Source organism: Drosophila yakuba, chromosome X, assembly GCF_016746365.2.
Source record: "Drosophila yakuba strain Tai18E2 chromosome X, Prin_Dyak_Tai18E2_2.1, whole genome shotgun sequence".
Taxonomy (NCBI): Eukaryota; Metazoa; Arthropoda; class Insecta; order Diptera; family Drosophilidae; genus Drosophila; species Drosophila yakuba.
Window position 1 is genome coordinate 24,499,894 of NC_052526.2, and position 21,253 is coordinate 24,521,146.

Genomic DNA, 21,253 nt, shown 5'->3' on the forward strand with positions numbered 1-21,253 from the left:
GAATTTCCTTTAAACGCTCATTTAATTTTGTTAAAAATACTTCCTCATTATTTGGTTATTCTAGTTCTGGCCGTTTTTGTTTGGTTACAAATATAAAATATCTGAATCAAATTCAAAATTATTAAAATTAATAATATAAAAGAAAGTGATATCTTGGTATTACTTGGATTTAATATTTTAACATTATCTAGAGAGAGTTCCAAGTTATTTGACAGTATGTAATCGGATATTTCATAATCTGTAAAATTGTTTGTAGTTATGTATTCAAGCATTTTACTTTCTAAATTGGTATATGAAATTTTGTTTGTTGTGGGTGTTCTTAACAATATTGTAACCATTTATAAAAATGGTACCGTCTTGGATGATATATATTTCCTTATTGTTTTCCCTTATTTTATTACAAGTGGATTTTTCTCCATTTAATAATTTGGTAAAACCGGTTTTTTCCTTACTTATGGTACAGTAATTGTTAAAAAGTTCGGTCTTAAATGTAGACATTTCATAATATGTATTGTTGCATTATGCGACTTGATTGCTTATTAATAGTTTTCCATCGCTTTCGGAAATGGCTATAGCATAGTATATGTCGCATCTGTTATAAACTATTGGGTACTTTACATAAATTACTAAGAGTGTTCTATGGAGTACGGTTTTGAACACAAAAATATCCATTAGGTCTGCAATGATAACAGGTCTTAGTTCGTGACTTAATATTTCTTGTATGTCTTCATGGTTTAAAATTTTAGTATTAAAGACAACAACTTTAGCCAATGTGATAGTATCGATTAAATTTTGCCGGTCAAAAGTTAAAAGTTTTAGACGATGTTTTCTTAATGGTAAATCTTGGTCAATAAATACATGTTTAAAATCATCAGAAAGAGATTCAATTTTTTTAAACAATTTGGAATTAATAATAAATTGTTTGTTATTATTTTCTATTAAATCATTGATTTTTTTTTTAATTAAAACGATGTCATCATGATCCGGAGTTCCAGCTAACTTTTCCACACGGAGCCTAATAAGCGCTAATAGCTCTTTTTCTATGGCCGAATAGTTAAGTTCATGTTAAAGTTCTGCTTGCATAACAGATGGGTTTATGTTCTTGGGATAATACAGCACCTATGGCTATATTACTCGCATCTGTTGTCAGTGAAAATTTCTTTTCGAAGTTGGGATATATTAGGATTGGATCGGACGTGATGATTACTTTTAGTCTTTCGAAAGCGGACATATAATCATTATCTTTTGTGTTCCTTTTGCTCCTTCTGCTCCTTTTTTTAGTTTGAGAGTCATAGGTTTTGCTATTTTTGGAAAATTGGGAATGAATTTACGATAAAATCCGCATAGTGCAAGGAATGATTTTATTCCTTTTGTGGTTTTAGGAATAGGGAAATTAACAATTGCATTTATTTTGTTAGGGTTTGGTTTTATACCTTCTGTCGAGATAATGTGACCGAGAAATTCTGTTTCTTTCTTCAGAAATTCACATTTATCGAGTTGCAATTTGAGATTAGCTGATCGTAGCTTATTAAATACCCTTTTTAATGACATTATATGTTCCTCCAATGAAGTGGAATAAATGATAATGTCATCTAAGTAAACTAAACAATCTTTATAAATTAAATCTTCTAAAAGATTGTTCATGCAGCGTTGAAATGTTGCTGGTGCATTTTTCAGACCAAAGGGCGAATATATTCATAATGTCCATGTTTTGTTGAGAATGCTGTTTTGGGTATTGATTGTTGGTCCATTTGGATTTGATGGAAACCTTTAGCTAGATCAATTGTTGTGAAATATTGACAGCGTCCAAGCTTGTTTAATATTTCATCCATTACAGGAATAGGGAATTTGTCGTCAATGGTTATCTCGTTGAGACTACGATAGTCTATGACTAATCGAAATTTTGGTTTCCCAGAAGCATCGCTTTTCTTTGGGACGATCCAAATTGGAGAACAATAGGGGGATTTCGATTTCCTAACTATTTTTTGTTCTAACATTTCGTTAATTTGCTTGTTGACTTCTTGATCAAATGCTTGGGGGTACTTATATGGTTTTTTATAGATCGGGTATTCGTGTTTTGTATGAATAGAATGTTTGATCGTACTTGTAAAGGTCAAATTTTCACCTTCTTTGTACTGAATGTCATTATATACAAGCAGAACGTGGGAAAGTTGTTCCCTTTCTTCTGTATTCAAATGTTCTAATCTGAATACGTTGGATTCTCTTAACTCGTCGTCTAAAGCGTAGTTAGAGAATGTTACTAGAAGGGCTTCTTCTATGTAAGGGGTAATAAGAGGGTTTTCCTCAGATTTAGAAGGCTTGGGATACTCATAGGTAATCTTGGTCTCCTTGGTCTCTTCTGAATTAGACGGTCCGCGGCACTCATTGGTGTTCTTTGACTCATCTGGTTTTAAGTGGGCTTTCCGCTTAATTTTCAGGAGGGTCTTCTCCTTTTTTGGGGTTTGTAGAGGGATTTCCTCTGGGTTAGATGACTTGGGGCACTCATTGGTAGCCTTGGACTCATCTATTTGGATGTGGTCGTACCACATTTTGAATGTATAGTGTTTGTGTTGAATAATCAATTTGAGTGTTAGTTGGCTCTAAATAGTTATTGCCTAACTGAGAACTTTTCTGAGAAATTGTGAATACAAAATATTTGATTAGTGGGACAAAGTTTGCTTGACTGCAATGAAACACTTTGGCTCAATGTTATAACGCCATTTATAGTGTGGACATTTACTTTAGAAGGTTTGATTGGAAAATTAAAGAAATTTTGTTTCATAATGTTAATAGACGAACCAGTGTCTACTAAGCATTTGAGAGTGATATTATTCATTTTAATTTTTAGGAATGGGTTTCCACTTCCTCTGAATCGCTTTCTGATTCCGAGGCTGGTTGAAGAAAATTTTCGCATCCTGTGTCCATTCTAAATTGAGCGTATGTGTGTATGTTTATGTGAATTTCGGTTAAGTCTTGGCTGACTATTGGGTGTTTTTGAGACTGGGTCTTCGTAGAGACCTTCTTGTTGGGCGGTTTGTCTTAATTTTTTGATAGTTGAAATGTCATGCCTCGCTAGGGTCATGAACAGTCTATCGGGGAGTGATCTTTGAATTGTGTTCTTTATAGTGGTTGCCATTGCTTATGTATAAACTGTAATATTAGTTCTGTCATTTTCTAATGCTAACTTATTTATGATTACATTTGATTTATCTTCCACACTGCTACAGTATGTCGAGACTAATGTATTAGTGAACTGCACTGTGCGCCTTTTAATTGTATTACACCTTAGTGGAGGTCTCACTTCACGAAGCGGTCCACAAAATTAGGTCTTTAAATTAACTCCGATCACACAGGTTCTTGTGCGGATACCGATTTTAGTCACTTTAAACGAACCGAAATCACTTTGTTGCGGCCGATTCGGTTACTTGGTCGTACAAGTTTCCTCTTTTCACTAGATTGTCAAAGGATAACGAGTTTACTAGGACTTTTTTTCAGTATCCTACCGACTGCGCCATTTACGAATTCAGTCCGAGCGTTTAATAAAAAAATAACACGGTATATTATTAAACGTTTTATTTTTTCCAATAGAGGAAGAACTAGAGCCTTTGGATTATCACGTAGTTGGACAATTGATTTCGATGTTGAAATGGGCTGATAGCGTACTCAGAACTGAACTGCCTTATGGGGACATGTTTGCGTTTATATAGGGAGATTGGGATAGCTTAAGAGTGAAGTTTAAGAAACTTAAGTTATAATTGTTTATTAAGGGAGAAGCTCTCGAAAAATATGAGAGAGAAGCTCCCGAAAAATAGGAGTAATTGGAGAATCCTGAGACCATTTCGTGGGCGGAAGTTTTTGTTATTTCAGATGGCCTCGCCAAGTGGTCAAATGTTTACGATTTGTTATTTCAGTTGGCTTCGCCAAGTGATCGAATGTTTAGGGGACGACGTTGGCTCGCCACAGAGTCTAGACTTTGGAATATGATGCTGTGCGTAAATGACAGCTAAGCTTAATCGAAGGGCTCTCGATCTTTGATTACATTTTGTTGGTGTAGACATTAATGTGTGCGTGTGAGTTGTTACAATAGTATGTGTGGTTTTGTACTTAGACATTAATGTGAAAGTGTGAGTTGGGGAGTTGTGGGTGTAGAATGGATATGTTACTATATATATTTTTGATCAGGATCAATAGCCGAGCCGATCTGGCCATGTCCATCTGTCCGTCCGTATGAACGCTGAGATCTCAGGAACTACAAAAGCTAGAAAGATTGGGAGACATAGACGCAGCGCAAATTTAGCGATTCATGTTGCCACGCCCACTCTAACGCCGACAAACCGTCTAAAACTGCCACGCCCACACTTTTGGAAAATGTTTCGATATTTTTTCATTTCTGTATTAGTCTTGTAAATTTCTATCGATTTTCCAAACAACTTTTTGCCAAGCCTACTCGAACGTCCACAAACCGCACAAAGCTGCCACGCCCACACTTTTGAAAAATGTTTTGGTATTTGATATTTTTGTATTAGTCTTGTAAATTTCTATCGATTTTCCAAAAAACTTTTTGCCAAGCCAACTCTAACGCCCACAAACCGCACAAAGCTGCCACGCCCACACTTTTGAAAAATGTTTTGATATTTGATATTTTTGTATTAGTCTTGTAAATTTCTATCGTTTTGCCAAACAACTTTTTACCACGCCCACTCTAACGCCCAAAAACCGCCAAAAACTGTCAGTGTTGAAAACTCTCATTCACTCACTTTTTGCCACGCCCACTATAACGCCCACAAACCGCCCAAAAACCGCCAGTGTTGAAGACTCTCCTTCGCACTTTCACTAGCTGAGTAACGGGTATCAGATAGTCGGGGAACTCGACCATAACGTTCTCTCTTGTTAAACTTGTACAATATTACAAGACACTATAATCTTATATCGTTCTCGAACCGATCTCGAAATAGACTCAAACTAACTGACTTATGGATTCTCAATCCTGATCCAATCAACCTCGGCCAGAAGCTTTTTCTTTGAAACTTCTTGAACTTTCAATGTATGTTAAGAATAAAAGCTTGATGCCGAATTATTTCACTGCGTTGTAAAATTTAATTATGCTGACTGATGCAGTTTGATTGAAGTGCAATAAGTTGACCATGGTTTGGTCTCCAATCGGAAGCTGTGTTTCTTAGAGTTTGATTATTTATCTTAGCGGGTAGCTAAGCGCTGGCAAAGGCAATGACAAAAGCAAAGACAAAGGAAATGCCTCCTAGATTGAAATTTAAAATTTGTTTATAAAATAGGCTAGCGTGCTATGTTTGCGGGTTGGATAACTCTCGCCCTTCTAAAATGACGCGCTCATTTAATTCTGTTAAAAATACTTCCTCATTATTTTGTTTTTCTAGTTCTGGCCGTTTTTGTTTGGTTACAAATATATTGTTGTGGGTGTTCTTAACAATATTGTAACCATTTATAAAAATGGTACCGTCTTGGATGATATATATTTCCTTATTGTTTTCCCTTATTTTATTACAAGTGGATTTTTCTCCATTTAATAATTTGGTAAAACCGGTTTTTTCCTTACTTATGGAGTAATTGTTAAAAAGTTCGGTCTCAGATGTAGACATTTCATAATATGTATTGTTGCATTATGCGACTTGATTGCTTATTAATAGTTTTCCATCGCTTTCGGAAATGGCTCTAGCATAGTATATGTCGCATCTGTTATAAACTATTGGGTACTTTACATAAATTACTAAGAGTGTTCTATCAAGTACGATTTTGAACACAAAAATATCCATTAGGTCTGCAATGATAACAGGTCTTAGTTCGTGACTTAATATTTCTTGTATGTTCTTATGGTTTAAAATTTTAGTATTAAAGACAACAACTTTAGCCAATCATCAGAAAGAGATTCTGTTTTTTTAAACAATTTGGATCTAGATGATATTAGCTGTGATAAAATTAGCTCGATAACTTCTGTCGTATGCGATTTCCCATAGTAAACTTTTGTTAGTGACTCTCTTTATGTTTTTATGATTCAACATTGATTATTTCTTTATAAAAACTTAAATTGGTTACGTGGAATAAATCGCTATAAGTTTCATAAGCAAGAACATCCTTTTTGTCTTTGAACAGGAAAAATTCGTGATTGGAATAATTAATTATTTCTGAAGTGGATATTATTACGAATGGTATAAGAAGTAACAAGAAATGCATTGTCTGTCATTTTAAAAAGAAATATAATATTTGTTAAAACTTAATGTTGTCTTTGTGAATAGTTCTGTTTTTACTGTTGCTTGCTATTTTGTTAGGTAAGTTTTCCTTAACAACCTGTTTTTTTATCTTGTTTTTAGTTTATTTCTTTCTCCATGGGTCTTTTCATACGCAACTTATCCTACGTGATATTCTTTTTCTTTACAACCTTCATTATGTGTTTCTAACATTTTTTCCTGAGTGTCCTTTAGAATTTTTGAAATGTTTTCGTGTTCAATTTTATTATAAAGAATATCAAAAGGTTTTTGGTTTGTTGTAGAATAATTGCTCTGATTGAATTCTTTTGCGGCTCTAATAATTATTTCAGAATAGTCAATGAGATTAAATTCTTCCTTTATGCAACGCGCTAATTCTGTTAATGTTGAATGTGCCCTTTTAATTGGTCCGTTCTGGGGTCTGCGAAATGTAGAGTTAAACCACATCTTTGTGCAAAGGATGCAAGGAGCAGAGGTAAAGCTCGGATCATTATCTGTCATCATTACTTTGGCGTGGGGAAATTGTTGGAGTAATTCCGTTACTTTATTCTAGATGTTTAGTTTATTTCGAATTTCTTTTACTACTGGGAATTTTGAATATCCGTCAATACGAGTTAAGAAAATATGATTTTGAGCGTAATAAATATCGATGAGCAAATTTTCTCCCTCATTAGTTGGAATAGGAGCTTCCCCAATAAGAATTTTAATTGCATGACTGTTATATTTATTTTCTTTACAAATTGTACAATTTTTTTTGTTTAATTTCCTTTAATTCGGTAAATAAATTTGGCCAATAATATAATCTATTGATTTGTTTGTAACTTTCGTCTAGTCCTCTATGAGCTCGACAACTTTTTTTCGTCTATTATAATAGCCCTATCTTCATTTTTTTCCACTTCTTGTAGAAATATTTTAGTAAAAAGAAATTTGTCAGTAAAATTATTTTTTAATGGTAATTGGATATGATAAAGATCTTGTAAAGTGCAATGAATTCCTGCCGTTATGTTTGGTTGTAGATATTCCCTTAATATTGTATTGTATATGTATTGTATACCTCTCCGTTGTTAATAACAGTTGTTGTTGAAACTGATTTAACGGTTTACGGGCCTCTTGTATTACATTTTCGAAACTACTTTCAGCGGAATGCTGTGTATTTTGATCTGAGCTTGATTGTTCTATATTGCTGTTTGTAATTTTATTTATTTTTATTCAAGATAATGCATCAGCAACAACATTTGTTGTTCCGGGTTTATATATTATTTTTGGAGTGAAACTTTCCATGAAAGAATACCATCTTTTCATTTCTACGTTCGGGTTTTGATCAGAGATTGTAAAGGATATAGATTGATGGTCAGCTTGTATTTCTATACCGATTACACCATATAAATAATTTCTAAGACTTTTCAGAGCCCAAACTATGGCTAAGAATTCTTTTTTATTTGTTTCATAAAGTTGTTCGGTTTTATTTAAAGTTTTAGATATGAAAGTAATTGGTTTACTATCCTGTGATAAAACCGCTCCGATTGCTACGTCTGATGCGTCTGTTGTCAAAGTGAATTTCTTGTTATAATCTGGTTGAACTAATTCCACTTGTGCTATTAAATTATCTTGAAGTTCGTTAAAAGCTTTTACAGCTTGTTCATCTAACTGTATTGAAATTTTTGTTAGCATTCTCCTAGAAATTCCCATCTCCTCCTAAGTATTTGGTTAGGGGTTTGGCAATTTTTGCATAGTTTTGGACAAACTTTCGGTAATATCCAGTGAGGCCTAGGTAACTTTGAAGCTCTCTAATGTTTTGTTGAATCGGATACTTCATAATTGTACAAATTTTTCAGGATCCGTTTTAATTATATTGTGAGAAACAAAAATTTGAGAACGATCGGTTGAATAGATTTTGAGATACAGAGTGCACCGACTCAAAAAACATCGATTTGAGAAAAACGTGTTTAAAGTTTTTGTTGCTGTCTTCCCCGCTGAGGGATTACTGAGGTAGTCGGCCGAGACCCGCCTACTTCCAAAGCTATATCTTTGTGAGTTTTGCTCCGATTGACTTCCTATTTACAGACAACAATCTTCGAAAAGTTATAGTTTTATTTTCAAAATCTTTTAGATTTGAAATTATTATTAGATTATGAATTTGTTCTTTGTCGGAAAGTTCAACGACGGCGTGTACAGGATTTGTGGATCCCAAACTATTAGTTTTATCGTTGACGGATAATTCAACGTCGGCGTGATCAGGATTTATTGATACCAAACTTTTCAGTTGTAATTTGACGGAATGAAAATCGTCGGCGTGCTCAGGATTTTTTGATCCAAAACTTTTCAATTTTAATTTGACGGAATTAACATCGTCGGTGCGTTCAGGATTTTTTGATCCCAAACTTTTCAATTTGGCGGAATTAACATCGTCGGCGCGTTCAAGATTTTTTGATCCCAAACTTTTCAATTTTAATTTGACGGAATTAACATCGTCGCCGTGCTTGAGATTATAAGATCTCAAGGCAAAAATCCTTCTTTCTGCAATAACTGATTCAGTTTTATATTCCATTTGATTGCTAAAGTATTTTTTTATAATATATTATTTTCTCCAATTAAACGCCAATCGTTTTTGTTCTTATTGTCATAACACTCTATCTCTACATCTATTTTAGCTCCAATTATCCTTAATAGATTGTACCCAATTAATAAGTCAGATTCAAAACCTTCTATTTCATAAAACATATGTTTCGCTTCAAATATGGTTAGTATATGGTAATATTTTATAATTGAGTATCCATGAACTGTAGATACTCTTTTGTAAATTGGTAATTCCCTTTTTGATATAGCAAAAGGAGGCTTCTGTGTCGATTACTATTTTTAGTTGTTTTTTTGTATTTCTGTCTATTCTTGTTATATGTGGTATTCCACTGTAGGTCGTTGACTTAAAATATGATCCTCATTAATGTTATTTATTCTCATACCTTTCTGGGCTGGTTGACTTACTGCCCCAGTTGCTTCCCTTTTTAATGGATTTTGTGGTTCAATTTTTTGTGCTTGGTTTTGATTATAAATATTTCTTTGTGCAAAATTATTATAATTCTGTCTGCTAAAACTATTACTCGGACGATAGTAATTATTATTCGGACGATTTTGATACTTTATGAAACTTTCTACTTCCATTGGTTCTGGTGGGGGTTGTACCTTAGAATTGTTGTTTGAATTCCAATTAGTATTTTGCCCAAAGTTCCCGTTTTGCGGCCAATTATTATTCGGGTTATTATTCCAATTAGTATTCATTCTGTTATTATTATTATTATTCTGTCTGGATTTTACTGTATTAAATCTTAGACTATTTCCCTGACCTTTATTTTTATTCCTAAATCCATAATACCTATTTGCAAATTGGGCTCAAAACTTGTTAGACTCTAATTCTTGACACCTTGCCAAAGCATTAGGCAAGTCTGGTGGGTTTAGAGAAAATAGTGTTTCTGAGATTGAACCGTTCAATCCAGAAACAAAAATTCTAAGAGCATTGCTTCTCACTGTTTAATTCGTTTCTTTGGTTATTTCACTGTCTTTTCCATATGTCATAATGGTTTTATTTATCAGTAATGTCATTTTCTTGTTTACTTCGTTGTAGAGTTCTGTAATGGCCATGCGTCCCTGCCTAAGGATGCTTAATTCTGATTCGAGAATATGGATTGGTCTCTTATCGTTATAAATAAAATCGAATCCTAAAAGAATTGCTTGGAAGATTAAAACTGTTTCATGGTTAGTTAGAGCATCATGTGCTGCTCCCATGATTTTATTACGTAAAATTGTTAAAGCGATAAAATATTGTTCGCTTCGAATTTTATAAAGACTCATAGCGGTTTCTGCCGCTTCTCTCCAGCCTACATATTGGATTAGTTCTCCTGGGCAAAGACTTGGTAAAGATTTAACTACCTCTAGGGTAGTTTCACATTTTACAGTTGGGTCGATTGTTTGGATTTTATAATCTTCAACTACATTTTTGCTAGCGGTAATCTGCCCTCCTATCCCTTTATTTTTTTGGTTACTTCACTTAATTGTACACATTTTATTCGGTTAATTAATATCATTGTCATATTGAGGGCGTTAGATATCCCGCTCACAGAAAGGATTGATGCTGCACCTCCGGTTGCCATTGTTAAATTCAAATCTTCAAAACTTTTTATTACATTTTTCAGATTGTTTTCTTTTAAGTATGGTTACAATATATTTTAATCTTTTTAATACTTTACAATATTCCCTGTATCTTGATCCTGTTTTATTACATTTTTTTTAAGACTAAATATTATTTTATTCTACACACGATACTTGCCGTTGTAGTCTTCCTTCAACTTAGTTGTCATGAATATTTTCTTCAAAAATTTGTTGTATTCAGCTGTGGCGGGGGATTGCTATCTACTTTTCCTTCCTTCTTGGTGTTGATTTTAATACCCGTACTCGTAGAGTAAAAGGGTTTACTAGATTCGTTGAAAAGTATGTAACAGGCAGAAGAAAGCGTTTCCGACCATATAAAGTATTTATATTTTTGATCAGGATCAGTAGCCGAGCCGATCTGGCCATGTTCGTCTGTCCGTCCGTCTGTCCGTCCGTATGAACGTCGAGATCTCAGGAACTACAAAAGCTAGAAAGTTGAGATTGACCATGGAGACTCCAGAGACATAGAAGCAGCGTAAGTTAGTCGATTCATGTTGCCACGCCCACTCTAACGCCCACAAACCGCCCAAAACTGCTACCCCCACACTTTTGAAAATAATTTGATATCTTTTCATTTTTGTATTGGTCTTGTAAATTTCTATCGATTTGCCAAAACATTTTTTGCACACGCCCACTCTAACGCCCACAAACCGCCAAAAACTGTCAGTGTTGAAGACTCTCCTTCGCACTTCCACTAGCTGGTTAACGGGTATCAAATAGTCGGGGAACTCGACTATAGCGTTCTCTCTTGTTTTTTTCTGAATATTCTGGTTTTAGTTTTTGGTTGGTTTTACTTGTGTTTGTTGTTGAGTTCTGTTTTTGTTGAGTTCTGTTTAGTATCGTGTTCTTGTAATTTGTATTAAGTATTCAGTCCACCTTTTTTTTAACTTCTTAATTGGATTATTGCATTAGTTAATTTCCAATCAAGTTTTTCCACGATCACACCTACAGTTGTTAGATATCTTTGGATTAATGAGGATGTTTTGATTTTTCCTCTAAAAATATGGGTTGTTGGCGGCGCGAGTTCCGTTTTATAACGGAACTATTATTATTATCGTTTATATATATTTTTAGAATTACACCGCCCCACGTTGGGCGCCAATAAAAATTGTTGTTAAAAAATTATTAAAAAAAAATATTTTGTTTTAATATTTTAGTAAATTTATTGGTGATAAACTTTTTAGACTTATACAATATTACAAGGCACTATTATCGGATTTATCTTATATCGTTCTCAATCCGATCTCAAAATAGACTCAAACTGATCAAGCTGACAATCAACCTCGGCCAGAAGCTTTTCTTTTGAAACTTCTTGAACTTTCAATTATGTTTAAAATAAAAGCTTGATGCCGAAATTATTTCACTGCATTGTGAAATTCAATTATGCTAACCGATGCAGTTTGATTGAAGCCCAATAAGTTGACCATGGTTTGGTGTCCAAGCGAAGCTGTATTTCTTAGAGTTTGATTATTTATCTTAGCGGGTAGCTAAGCGCTGGCAAATGCAATGACAAAAGCGAAAACAAAGGAAATGCCTCCTAGATTAAAATTTAAAATTTGTTTATAAAATGGAATAGAGTGCTATGTTTGCCGGTTGGATAACTTGCATACACATTACATATAAATTTGCTATATCAACATTGTATATAAGTCTGTTACGCAACATCGGCTCTCTAGCAACATGCGAAGAGGCAGATCGCAAACGGAGAGAGAATCAGTCAAAGGCTTACGCTATTAATGTCAAGTGCGAATAAATTAAAGCGAGAAACTGAGTTGTGCGTTTGCGTTTTACTCAAAGGGGGTGAGATATATTATACCCCTACAGCAAATTTCTTTAAAATAACTCATAAAGAAAGAAACAGGAATGCGCGCTTCTTTTCTTTCCGTAACTAATTATCTAGCTTTTAGATTCGGATATTTTTAAACTATATGTAAATTCGCAATCGTCGTCATGCTTCACAAAATGGAAACCCGATTCACGAGGCGAAAAGCTACAACATTTTTCACAACGCATGGCATTCATGCTTGCTATGTATACTCAAAGGTCCATTACCCCCAACGGCGCTACCTCCACTTTAGGACCCATTTAGGCAACAGTTGTATTGCTTACACTGCCATCCAGTTTAAGCCTACTAGACGATTACTAACTCGTGCTCAAAACATAAAATAAACTGGGAAGTAAATTGCAGTAAAAACTCCAAACTGTACATAGAATGCGGCAGAGACATGGTAACGATATTACATTTGTTACTTGTATTATCAAAGGGTATTGTGAAATTAAAATATAGCGTATATGGTATAACCCAGCTGCAAATGTCCATGCTAACGCTAGGCTGATGTTCGGTTAGGTTAAAGGGAAAAACAGCATTGAGCGCGTTGGTATTGTGTTTCTTGTATAGAATACAAGACCAATCTTATCATGTGATAACATGATTTTTCAAAGCTTATCTTATCTGGCTTGTTTGGCGGAATCGTGCTTTTTTTAAAACAGGATTCGGATTCCCTATAGAGGGCGAAATTTGCCATTGCGTTTCACGTAGTATTTTTACAAAACCAGCATGCCTTGCCGTTAGACCCAGAATCTGAGTAATGTGTGCGTATAAACCAAATGGTTTCTAACGCAGCTTTTCCATTCTCGTGAATTCAGGATGGGTACCTATGTACATTCATAAACATAGAATAGAAATCTAACAAGTTTACATCAACCCAGCGTATTTTGGAAGCTCAAAAGGGGCATCGAACGTGCGTTTTACAGAAGTGCACGCTGCTAAATGAGACAATGTTTTGCAAAAGTTGAGTACGGACGTATTTCCGAGGCGTGCTTTGAAATCTCAATCCAGTTCTTTGAACTCGTTAAAAATTTTTCCAAATATTTCATAAAGCACATCGATCAGTTTAATAAAGAAACAGACTCGTCACACAAAGATATTGCTGAACTAGATAAGGAGTCCGCTAGACTGCCTTGCGTTTTAAAATGTCACCGAGTAGTAAATTTTAGTTGTGGTAAGGTGCGAGTCTTACCAAGATCATACAAGTCAAATTTGGCGACCTGGTCGCCTAAACACTGGATGCTTATCTCTAGGCCCAAGCTATTTTTCAGGACAATGGCACTAGTATGCCTACGTAATATTTGTTTACTATTGAGTTTTATCAAAGTAATTAATAAATTAACTTTTTATATATTTTGGTGGCACAAGTATATACATATGTAAGGAAACTGATCACGGGCCAGGATAAAGACTCATCCGGGCCAGGATCCCCACAGAAATAGTTATTTTGTATGAGACAGGCAGGACTGGCTTTCGTGGACCTTAGCGGTGTACGCCCATATCCGCGGCCACGAAGCAGTGTAGAAACTCGAAGGGAAAGGATCAGAGGAGTTTGCCGGAATTATTGCGTCCCTTGGTTCGAGTTTCAAGTTGTCAATTATTTTTTTTACAAAGATTCCATTTCTTATGCCGGGTTTCTACTGTTCCCACCTTGGTCCTAGCGGGCTTGGTCCGAGACCCGGCTCACCCGATTTATTCCAGCATGGTGGGCAGTCTATACATCGCGGCAGTCACCACTTGTCACTCGATCTTCGTGGCTAAACCTAGTCAGGTAGCTCCAAAAATGACTTCGTCATGCCGTCTTATACTCATATTCTCACACCCGGGATAATCCTATAGGTCCAGCGCCCCTTCGTCGACTGCTGCCACCGTCTTCGCCACCTTTCCAAGCGTTTATCTCTGGCGTTGGCTTTTATGGCGCGCATCTGAGCAGTGCTGCAATGTTCTGCGATTTTCTTCACCTCGATTTTCTTCAGGCGATTTGCCTTTGCATCCACGGCCTACAAGATCGATATCGTCCGAAAACTGGACAACACCCTAACAGCACACAGCCTGCGCGTCGATTCCAGGCCCCTTATGTAAGACCTTTTCTCGGAAGCTTCGGCCCATATCGGGGCTGCGTACAGTACTGTCGCAGTGCCAGCTTATGTCTTTTTAAGCGCTCTGGGGAAAAGCCTTCCGTGAGCAGGGCCGGCGACACAGTTTCATTTGGGGTGGGAATGGATTTGCTTGGACACTTTTTTGGCAAATCATTTCAAATTTAGAATCTCGCGTAGTTTGCAAAACAAAGTTAACTGCTTAAATTTTTTTGCACGATTCGATTATGCTCAATTCAGTATTTTGCAGATCTTTGTTGAGGATTTCTATTCTGTTTCCTCTATATAACATATAACACCATGAATAATGACCGATTCTTTCGTAATTTCTGGCGTTGGGAGTTTACCACCCGCCTGAAATTCGGGTAGGTACCGCTCCATACTCCTTGTATGGAAACCGCCGGCCATGTCCGTGAGGCACTTGTTGCAGACGTTAGAGAATACTTCCTGGTGCTCATTCATGCCTATCTTGACAGCTTTGTCTGGGATTCCATCTGACCCTTGCGCTTATCCCGACAGCATGTCCTTGGCGACCTTGTGAATTTCATCCGGTAGGAATGATAATTGGGATGTTTCTCCTGGAGCCGAGTGCGCGCTCGAGCCGAGGTCACTAATGGGAACAGATGTTTCACGATCGCCGACATCTGGGCGACGTCGCCGGTTTTCAGGAATTTCGATTGCGTTCCATGTATACATCGCCGAGGCACCATTATGCGCACTGAAATAGCAAGCACTGCAAAAGATGAGGTCTACTACCGACTCTGCTCCAGCTCTGTTGAAGGTGTGCTCCGACCCCGTATTCAGGAGAGCTACGTCCTGCGACACGAAGGCTTCCTGGAGGGTTCGCCCTCATTCGTGTGGACTGAGCGATGACCACGTTCCGCTCTCCTCCATCTCAAACTCCCTGCTGGCGTGTTTCTGGAGGTCCTTCATCTTATGCAACATCGCTTTCATCTGCACGTTGATGTGTTTCATCTGCTTGAGGATGGACCAGTCCAATCTTATCGACACAGGTGCTGCCTATCAGCCTTCGTTCTCTTTGGAGGTGTTTTACGGTTCGATCCGGAGGGGCTGCTTGGGGTCCTTGCCCGCTTTGACCCGCCAATCTGTGGTGGCGCAGGAGTCTTTAGCAAGATTGGCGAGCGCAAGATTTTCCTACTACTTAGAAAATCTCACGCGTTGTCCAATTCTCTCTCGGTTCTGCTTTGTTGCGGCCAAGCTTGCCACCACCTCGCCAGGCTGGTTCAGAACGTGATTTGGGATTTCAGAATCCGTGCCCCTGTCGATTTCCAACTATGTGGTTGCCAATTGGAGTAATACTGGTCAAAACCGACATTCCGTACTCATAAGCACGTTTATTTTGCAGTTTATTCCTTTTGCCAGGTTTAGATTTATGCCGGCCACTGCCGTAGCTTTTGCCCTAGCCGCCCACTATGGGTCAGACGTTCTGTGGTTTTTAGTGTATGGGTGTGAAGGCCGGAAAGGGTTTTTATCTTGGGAACGCCGGTAGCTTAGGTCGTTTACCAACAATGTTTACTCAGCTGACTGCGAGATCAGTTGGCGTGACATTGCATCTTGTGTTGCACAAAATGAAAGAGGCGAAAGAGAAAAACAGAAGACAAAGCTTCGAAAATTGTCTCGTCGGATATGGCGTGGGTCTTCCTCCTCATCTATATGGTCATTTTCATTCATTTCATAGGATATTGACATTCGCACTACGGTACTGGCAACAGACCCGGATTTTGTGGATTTATCTATTCATAATAACAACTATTCATAATACAAAATTATCCAAATCGGTTCCCTTCATGGGCGTTCTTCTCAATTTACAAGTTTTCTAAATCAAAATAAAGACGTTAGATTAACCTACAGGCTTTCTTATACGCCGGTTTTACAACTCCCAGTTAAAACTGAATATAAAAAATATATGCGCATACGTTTGCCGATATTGCGGCTTAATCACTTACGTACAGATCCTCGCTGCTGATTCGCAGGGCCCATCGAGATGCAGGTGCTGCGTAAAACGTTGTCAAAGTAAATGCGCAGTTAATTCATTCTTAAATGGGATAAACTCTGGCGGTATACAGATCGCTTTCTGTTTTACCACTATATGAAAAAGAAACTAGTATAAGATAAACGGTCTGACTTAAAGTGCGGATCTCTCTTCAACAACGATGTACTTCTGGGAGACGACTTTCCTTAAACATGAGTCGCACGTGGCCGGTGCTCGCTACGGCGGGCTTGCTTATACCAAAAAGGTAAATTCGGCTTTTCAGCGGCTGTGCGAGGAGGTTCGGATTTGGTGGATATCCTACATCTTGGCTAGGATCGGCTAGTCCCTAGCGACGAGTTTCATTAGGTGGTGGTTTAGGCTGTGTTGCCTAGGCCGAGGTGCTGTTCAATTCCGACAAAAGAGTTACTGGCCGTGAAATGTGCTGAACGCGCCTAGTCACGGTGGCTGCGCGCTAAACGCGCTCATAAACTGTGGCTGCACGCTGAACTGTAGGCTGACCAGGTCCAGAAGGTTGAGCGCGAGAGCTCCCGCGACCAACGCGTGTTCTGGCCTTGACTTGCTCAAGTAGACTGATTTCACTGACTTCGATATCTGGCTTTGTTCACAAACTGGGATTTATGTAACACCCTCGTGGATACAGAAGTCCACGTGGCCTTACTTCTTTACACTAGATGATGACCTTTCGCACGTTTGAATACTTTGAGATTGCAGAACCAAATGAACGAGCTGATCTACGCATTGTACAGTCGACGTGCACTGGAATTTGCGCGAACCGCCAGAAATGGTACTTTTCCCGGCTCTGCCTCTATTCTATTCTGTCTGCGTGCCTTGCGAATGTATGCGAGAGCGAGATAGTTAGACAACTGAGAGTATCGAAGCGGTGTGACTAGATCTGCATTACCGATTGGAATTACTACTCTAACTTTTACACTGGGCCTGAACGAATTTAAGGGCAATTTGTATTTTCTGCTGCGGTACAATTTATTTTGTTTTGTGTTTTTATGCTGACTCCTACAACTCTTCGTGGGTCTTCATTTTTCTCTTAACCTAAATATTATGCCTATACTTAATTAAATGCTAATTTAACAGCTCTAAGAATATGTGGGGACTCGTAGGGTTCTGCAACCGCGCCAGTACTTGTTCGAAGAGCTTGTTTGGGAGCCATACGTCTGTCGTGGTCCACCTGGGCGGTGCACGGATGCAGGGCTCCGGGTCCTTCCTCCTCTTCTGTGGGAGCGGTTTCCTCCTCTGGGGATGCCTCGGTTGGCCTGGATCCCTGGTCGGTGTCCTCGTGCGGCGGGTCTGTAGGTGCGTCCTCACGTCGGAACCGCCATGGGTTCGTCCCTTAATTTGATGAATGGAAAGGAAAACTTTGTTTCCACTCAGTGGGTGGAAGGGGTCCAACGCAGCCGGCGCTAGGTTCGTCCACCTAGCGCGTGAACATCTTTCCGGTTGGGTTTTCTTACCTTGAATCTCCGGCAGCGGCATTGTTGTACATAGCACATCGGGCTAAATTCCAAACAAAGTGGCATAAAGTCGAATATTATAGATATCGAGCTGAAACTTGGTATATATGATATATATGCCAAAATATGTAAAAAAAAATTGTAAGTTAATTGGACACGCTTTCCCTGACCGCCCATATACGCCAATATAGCGTATTCGTATTTATACCCGTTACTTGTAGAGTAAAAGGGTGTACTAGATTCGTTAAAAAGTATGTAACAGGCAGAGGGAATAGTTTCCGACCATATAAAGTATATATATTCTTCATCAGGATCAATAGCCGAGTCAATCTGGTCCTGTCCGTCCGACTGTCCGTCCGTCTGTCCTTCCGTATTAACGTTGAGATCTCAGGAACTATTAAAGTTAGAAAGTTGAGAATCAGCGTGTAGACTCCAGAGTTGTTAACCGATATTGCCACGCCCACTTTAACGCCCATAAACAGCCAAAAACTGCCACGCCCTTTTTATACTTTTGTAAAATACGTTGATATTGTTTATTAGTTTTGTAAATTTTTATAGATTGGCCCAAAATTGCACACTACCGCCCACAAGCCGCCAAAGGCTTTCAGTGCTAAAAATTCTCCTTCGCACTTTCACTAGCTGAGTAACGGGTAGTAGATAGTCGAGGAGCTCGACTATAGCGTTTTCTCTTGTTCCTTCTTGGTTCCTTAGCTTATGGGCTCTGCCCGGTCTAGTCATGAGAATGATTAAGCATGCACTTCTATAAAAGTTTATTTTATTTTATTTTTTAGGCTATGCGCCGCCTTGGAACAATAGTGTGCAGATTTTTTTTCTTAGACGCACGCACAAAAGCAATTGATGTACACCCCACTGATACGGCTGGTGACGCTGTGCAGAAGCTGGCTGAAAAACTCAACTTAATCACTACTGATGGATGGGCTATTTATCAGAATCGTGCAGACGGTGAAGAGCATATAAAAAGTTATGACTATTTGTATGATATAATTTCAGCATGGGAAATGAAACAATCTACATATACAAGCACAAGAAAAACAGCTAATGCATCTTCGTCTGGTGAAAATAGATTTGTTTTTAAGAAAAGGCTTTTTAAATTAACTCAGGAACTATCACAAGATCCTGTCGAAGTCAGCATGTTATATTCACAAGCAGTTCACAGCGTTGTGAAGGTAAGTAATATATGTGTAGTGATAAGTGGTCTGACCTTGTTAGTTATTAGCAGCTCGTTCCTTTTTTAAAAGTTGCAGTTAATACTACTCCTTACTAAGGTCTACATGCTTAATATCTAGATTTTATAGTTTGTGACGCGGCCGCGCACAATAATAAATAAGAAATACTTCATAATAAATAATACATAATAAATAATAAATAATACCTAATACATGATACATAATAAATAAGGCATAATACATAATAATAGATAAAACCAAAACATAATAAATGATCATCATAAACAAGGTCAGATTCAAACAAGGCGCGCACGCGCGCCCAAACAACTAGAGGGGCACACTAACCCCGAAACCCGGCCACACTAAGTCGGGCAATTCGGACATACCGACATACGGGCACACGGGCACACTAAGCCAAGGGCTATATAAAGCTATAGGGCTGGCCTCAGAATGGCAGTCGGTGGTCGGAGTCGACCGAGGTGGACGTCACCAGCGAGCGGGAAAGCAGCAAGATTAGGACCGGGATCAACAAGTGGGTCCAACAACATCTGCTTACGTTGATTCCAGGGTACTCGACGGAATTCGGAGCGGCCGCGTACGGAAGACCGCGTCCCCGGACGAAGACGCGAGGTACGAAGAGCCTCGCTGTGGAAGACGGAAACTAGGCCGAGGGAGCCCCGTACAGTTCTATGTAATTATTGTAACCGAGAAAAGGAATGAATAAACTCTGCGTCTATATTTAAGCCTAGTTAAGGTTAACTCTGCGCATTATCACTGGGACTCGGGTCGGGGATTCCTCTCTAGCACCACTGTCCTGAAACAAAGAAATTTCCTGGACGACCCTGGCCAGCCCTGACTACCCGAGGCACGGCTGAACGTCACAGGTGGCGCCCGAACAGGCTAAGGTGGTGACTAGAGGAAACCGACGCCGGGAGACTGATATGGCAACAAAACCCGAACTAGCAGAATACGCAAGTGAATTCGGATTGGATCCGTCGGGGAAAAGCAAGGATTTACGGAGAACATTGGCTGCTTTTTCGACAAGGATGGACGACGGGAAGGAGACAAAGATGGAAGGAAAAATGGAAACGGGAACAATCGATAGAGTGCGGAATTGGGGGATCAGATACCAGGGGACGACAATCCCGCTGGAATTCCTCGAGAAAATGGAGCAGTGGGCCACCGGATACGGACTACGGCACGATCAGCTGGTCCAAACAATGCCGTCCATACTGGAGGGAAGCGCCATAGATTGGTGGAACACCGATCGACTCTTGGGTTCAATTGAGAACGGAACTGTTAGAGTACTTCTTACCACCGAGGTACGAGGAGCAGGTGCAAACCCAAATAGCACAGTTGAGACAGGGAGAGAACGAGCCAGTAAGGGAATACGCGATGAACCTGAGGAAGCTCATGAGGTTCACGAGACTGTCGGAAGCTGAAAAGCCGGATTGGGTGTACAAGAACTGTAGGAGCAAGCTAAAACTGTACACAAGGAGGAACGGATTTACAACGCTAACGGAGTTCCTTAAGCTAGCCGAGGAAGTGGAGGAAATTGAGCAAACGGAAGCACAAACCCGGCAAGCAGGACCACAGGCACTAAGGCCAGAAATATGCATGAGATGCGGAGGAACCGGTCATACGGCCCGCACATGCGGCAACCCACAAAGGCTGTTCTGCTGGGTGTGCGGAAGGAACGAAGTCAGGACAACGGAGTGTTGCCGAGCTAAGGCGGGAAACGGAGGAGGCCTGGGCCAGTAAAGCTGGCACTCAGGCAAGAAGAATAGGACCAGCAACAGGCGATTTGAGATGTGACGGCTACCAAATAGTAGCACAATTCAGGATAGGGTGTAGGAGTGCCAAGGGCATAATAGACACCGGAGCGACGAGTAGCGCGATAAGTAGGAACATGTTCCAGGATCTAAGAGAAGAGGGACAGTGGATCAGGATAAACGCGGGAATATCGCTGGCGGACCAATCACGGCAGAAGGCGATCGGGGGGTTTGCAACGAGAGTGGAGTTCGGGGTCGGAGATTTGAAATAACATTCATTATTCTACCGAACGTCGAAGGCGGAATCCTACTAGGGATGGACTTTCTGGCAGGAGCAGAAAGTACACTGAGATGTAGCGGACTTGAATTGGAGAGACGAGGAATCAGAGACGAGAGGAGGAAGGAGAGGCGAAACAAAGGAGAGGCGACGACGCTACGGGATACCGTC

At 39.0% G+C, this 21,253-nt stretch overlaps 1 protein-coding gene across 7 annotated transcripts in view; it reads left to right on the plus strand.

The window, feature by feature from the left end:
- The window catches only part of LOC26536261 (unconventional myosin-VIIa), an 893,412-nt gene that overhangs the window by 751,605 nt on the left and 120,554 nt on the right, over window positions 1-21,253 (plus strand). For all 7 annotated transcript variants that reach the window (XM_039377684.2, XM_039377686.2, XM_039377690.2 and 4 more), the window contains one exon: window positions 18,638-19,033. In XM_039377684.2, coding sequence (XP_039233618.1) covers window positions 18,638-19,033 — 396 coding nt within the window. The remainder of the gene's footprint in view (window positions 1-18,637; window positions 19,034-21,253) is intronic.